This window comes from Gracilinanus agilis, unplaced genomic scaffold (assembly GCF_016433145.1).
Source record: "Gracilinanus agilis isolate LMUSP501 unplaced genomic scaffold, AgileGrace unplaced_scaffold334, whole genome shotgun sequence".
Lineage (NCBI taxonomy): Eukaryota > Metazoa > Chordata > Mammalia > Didelphimorphia > Didelphidae > Gracilinanus > Gracilinanus agilis.
The window spans coordinates 1-5309 of NW_025366245.1; the positions used below are offsets into that span (position 1 = coordinate 1).

The 5309-nt window shown below is 39.6% G+C and overlaps 1 protein-coding gene across 1 annotated transcript; it reads right to left on the reverse strand.

The window, feature by feature from the left end:
- Nucleotides 1–163: 163 nt before the first annotated feature.
- On the reverse strand, nucleotides 164–643 carry LOC123254823 (olfactory receptor 5V1-like; the record flags this gene model as incomplete). The annotated part of the gene is made up of 1 exon (XM_044683741.1): nucleotides 164–643. A coding segment is annotated over exon 1 (480 nt), but the record flags the coding sequence as incomplete, so codon positions are not given.
- Nucleotides 644–5309: the final 4666 nt, after the last annotated feature.

Below are 5309 nucleotides of genomic sequence, written 5' to 3' on the forward strand. Positions count from 1 at the left end.
TGATAAATGTGATAGGGGACAAAAGGGTAAATATACAGAGGACTTGCATGACCAACTCTGCATTGTTTGTGTCACTACATGAGAGATGCAGTAGGGCAGGCATTTCACACAAAAAATGATTGATAACATTATCCCGACAGAATGACAGCTGAAATGTGGTTACTGTAACTATTGTGGATGCCATGAAGCCACCCAACCATGACCCCGCAGCCAGAATCCCACAGAACCTCCAGTTCATTGTGATTGTGTATCTTAAGGGGTCTCGAATGGCAACATAGCGGTCATAGGCCATCACTGACAGGATATAACACTCTGCAATGCCAAAGGACAAGAATGTGTAGACCTGTATGACACAGCAGGAGTAAGAGATGGACTTTCTCTCTGCAAAGAAGTGTACCAGCATCTGTGGAAACACACAGGATGTGTAACAGACCTCTAGAATGGATAAATTAGTGAGGAAGAAGTACATAGGTGTGTGGAGGTGTGAATCCCTCAATATCAGCAACACAATGAGCAGGTTCCCCAGCAAGATCATCAGGTAGATCATGAAGAAGAGGAGGAAGAGATGCACCTGGAGCTCAGGCCGGCTGGAGAGGCCAAGGAGGATGAATTCAGTCACTGAGGTGAGGTTGGGGCTCTCCATCTTGTTTATGGGTCTACTAAAAGAACATGAAGAATTATGGTTATAAAGAATTTTATATTCTTATTTTCCTGTTTCTAGGACTAGTGGGAGAAGTGATAAAAAGTTTTAGGTCATATTTATGTATCCCTTTTTTGGCTACAAATAACTTTATATCCATTATATCACAACATTCTCACTGTAACCATGTAAAGCAGACAGGATAAAGAGATATTATTATCTCACTTTTTTATCCTGAAGATAGTGAAGATCAGAAAGATTAAGAGGCTTTCAAATAATATCACAACTAAAAAGTAGTAAAACTGATTCGTTTTCTCTCTGGAAAAGTCCTGGTCAAGGTCCTATCTCCTAATGTCAGATAGATAATTATAGCCACTCCTACCCCAAACTGCTGATTCATTTGATTTGCCTAGAAAAGTGATGGTCAAAGTTTCTCTCTTCCCTTATGAAAAATTATAAAACTTAATCAATATATACATATATACCTTTCTGCAGCTCAAGCCTCTAAAGGAGATTTCTTTCTCTGGTAAAACACTACAATTATAAATCTATCTCTCTCCCCTCTAATATTCCCTTATAATTTTCTTGTATCTCTGCTCCTTCTCCTTTTCCCTTCTCTCCCTCCCCTTCTCCTTCACTCTTTCTATTGTTGTTGTTGTCACCATTTCATTAGCATCATAATTTTCAATAGCTGATATTGCATCCTCAGGACTTTTTCTCTCTGAATCATAAGTGCAGCTACTAGTCACAGCAACCTTTCCCAGGTCCAAGGAGCTGGCTCACCATGGTGACTCATTTATTCTCTCATGCTTCTTTGACTGCTCCCCACCCCTAGTCCCTTAAGAGGAGAACTTCTAGCTTATCAATCACAATCTATACCAGCAATGGCAAACCTTTTAGAGATCATATGCCCAAACTACACCTTCAAGCCACCTGTGAGTTCCCTACTTTACCCCAGATAGGAGAGGGAGGAAGTGTTCACACTGATCTGCTGAGCAGAGGGGTGGGGCATGTGAAAATTGTCCTCAGGCTCTGTGGAGAAGGGGGAATAGAGCAGCCCCCTCCAGCACACCAGGACACACATGCCAGCCTTCACCAACACAGGTCTAGACCCTGTCAGTCATGAGGTAAGTATTTGAATTAGTGGTATAATAAGGAATAAGTCAGGGAAGATAAGTGCAAAATTTAGAAAACAACATTGGAAAATGCATGCTTGAGTTGAACAAGGGCTTTTGGAATGTATGAGAAAAGACACAGAACTTTTAAATTCTGGGACAGTTGGGAGGATTTCCACTGGTAGAGGAGCTTGTGCCCTGATCACACTGAAGAAACTCCACTTGAACAGCATTTTGAGGAACTACAAATAGGTCTGTATCAGCAGCTTTGGAGGGTGAATCTCCAGGTCTGTGAGAGCTTATTGGCGTGACCCAGTGGAGTTAGTGGATTGTACCAACATCCTGGACCCTGGGACAGCAGAGAATATTTTTGGAGCAAGTAGTGAGATCCCAAAAGCCTGTCAAGCTTGTATTTAGTCTAGTATAGTGTAGTGTAGGTATTATCTTCCCTGCCCTGATTTCCTGGACCAGCTAAACCTCTGTTTCTTCCCTCCTATACCTGTTAGGAGTAGTTTGCCCCGTTCTTGATTGCCCTACCATATTTTATTATTAAAATCCTTTTGTGTTGATTCCTACTGTCTCATTATAAGCCCAAAGGACTCACAAATATTTAATTAGTTTCCCTGGCTAAGTTGAGTGTTTAACTGCCACATTAAGTATTCCAGACTTCCCCATTCCCCTATTTCAGTGGGTAATACCTGTTCTAATCACTAGTTATCCATCTCCAGTATCCATATCTCCTTAGTAATTCCCAAAAGATTATTACATCAATGTAAATTATTGTGGCATTGTGGCAACTTCAGGATCTTATTCCCTCAATCTTTAATCCTTCCATTTCCATATTTTAAAAACATTCTCAGATCTCCACAATTCCTTTAAAAAATTAGCTCCCTTTGCCTTTTTAACCTATTCATCTACCATCTCATTTATCTCCTCCAATTCACAAGTACATTCCTTAAAAGAAAATAACTTTCACATTATACTTCCATTCATTTTTTAATTTTTTTGCTACATGGATTCAGTTCACTCTACTAAACTACTATCTCTAAGTTTAGAAACTAAGAGGTTTTTTATTCTCAGCATTTACTCTCATGGTTTCAAATATCATCTATAACTCCAATATTGACCTTCCCCTGAGCTTCAGTTAACTACTTCAAACTGCCTATGAAAGGTATCCCAGAGAATGTCTTACTGGAGGTCAAGTCCACAATATCCAAACCAAACTCATCTTTTCCTCAAAATCTAGCTCCCCTGCTGACCTCCCATTTCTTCTCCTGGCACCAGAATTCACCCAGTCTTTCATGTGCAAATATTTATTACTTTTATTTTTTCTCTATTACCATCTCAATAATCAGTTGTTAAGTATTTTTAGTTCCCTTTCCACAAGTTTCATACCTTTTCCTTCCTTTCTACTACATCCTTATTATAGAAATAAGGAAATAAACTTTTATAAGCATCTACCATGTCCTGGACACTCTGCTAAGAGTTTTACAAATATTATCTATCTCATTTGAGCCTTACAACAACCCTGGGAAGTAAGTATTAGTCTTGTACCTATTTTACAATTGACTGAAATAAGGCAGAAAACAGGTAAAGTGACTTTCCCAGTATCACATAGTTAGAAAGAGTCTGAGGTTTAATTTCAACTCAGACTTCCTGACTCTGTACACTGCACCATCTAACTACCTCTAAAATCTTATTACAAATTACCTGGACTTTTTTGATGGCCCCATAACTTTTCTTCTTGCTTTCAGTCTTTTTCTTCCATGAAAAATTCCTTCTTACTTCCAGATTAAGTTGCTTTATGCACAGACATGATTTTTAAATCTTCATTTCAAAACCATTCAAAGGCTTTCTACTCAGGTCCACAAGTATTTATTAATCCTCTAATGCATGTAAGACACATTAGATAGGGGTGGGGGAGGGTGAAACAAAGCAATTGCTCTGACTCTCAAAGACCTTCTACTGAAATTCAACATGTATACAGTGTTATATTGAATCTCTGGGAGCTTGAAGTTCACTCAATGATTGACAGATAAGTCAGATGGATAGAATGTTCCCAGAGAGGCATGCAGGAAGCAGGAGAAAGCAGTTGAGAACCCTGAAAGAGGTTCTGGGGTCTCTTACCTGTTCTGAGGCTAGAGATCAGTGTGGATCCTGGTCTGGGAGATAGAGACTTGCAAACACAACCCTGCAAGCTCCTCCTGTGTTTCCTATACTGTTATCAACTTGTACTTGACCACCATCTCTGTTCTACTGCCTCTAGATATTAGGAGTTTCATCATCTTAGCTATCAAGGTTTCCCAGGGCCTGGGAGTGATCCAGGAAGTGGGCAGGAGACGAAGAAGAGGGTGGAAAGGGTGGATATATCTCAACTGATAAGACTTAAAATCTACAGAAGAAGAAGCTGAAGATTTCACACCAGTGTACCTACTCTGGTTTAGTCCTGCCCAGCCTGGACCAGAGAGAAGCTATCATCTTGATTCTTCATTGCCAGCAGTTAGAGATTCATTATTGTCAATTAAAGTAGGGCCTCCTAATACCTCAATCCTTTACCATTATCCTTCTTATCAAATATATACAAAGTTTAAAGTACCTTCCTGAATTGGTTTCCAAAGCTTATTTGGGAAGGGAGATACACAGTCAGATTATCAACTTTATCCCAGCTGAACAGCCTAATTTAATAATATCAATTAACCCCAGGTGGGTCCTGAAGGGATAAACCACTTTGACCTGAAGGATCCTGCCTGGGCAACTGTTATAAAGGAGAAGTGTCATCTTATCATCTCTCTGTACTCCATCTTCTACTACATCAAATAGATACTAGTGACCTCCTTTTAATATAACAACAGTTAAGCAAATACAAAGTAAATTTCAGAGAGAGGATAACACCAACAGCTGGGGATGGGGAGAGAAATTTGAAAACATCAGGTAAGAGATAGTGCTGAATTCAGGGGTTCCAAGAGGCAAAAGTTAAGAAAAAGGATATTCCAAGTACTGAGGACCACTTGTGTTAAATTACAGATAAAGAAGATGGAAAACATACATAGGAAAAAATAGAATGATAGGGTACTTGATGAAAACAAATTAGAGTTAAGTTTTGAAAGATGGGCTTGGAGGGGCAGTGAGGGAGCTCAGTGTCAGACCTGGAGACAGGAGGTCCTGGCTTCAAGTCTGGCCTCAGACATTTCCTAGCTATGTGACCCTACTGACACACAGGAATAAGAAGTTCATTTTAGCTAGGGCCATATGGAAGTGGCAGGGAGCAAAAATGCATATTTCCTAAAAGTTTTACTTGTTAAACATCTTTTCCCTTCACCACAAATAATTTATTCTTTTTTCTCTTTATATTGGGACTCTCAAGAACATCTCTTGGTTTTTCACTTTTAAATGTTTCCTTTAATTTTAGGGGTATTTTTCTTGGTAATTCAGTTGCAAGGCTTCATCACAACAGATCACCAGGCTTGGCCTAGAACAATTGACAGTTAGCACAGTGCACCACATTGACATGCTAGCTGGGAAAAGGAGGAAAGAGAAAAGAGGATCAGACCCCT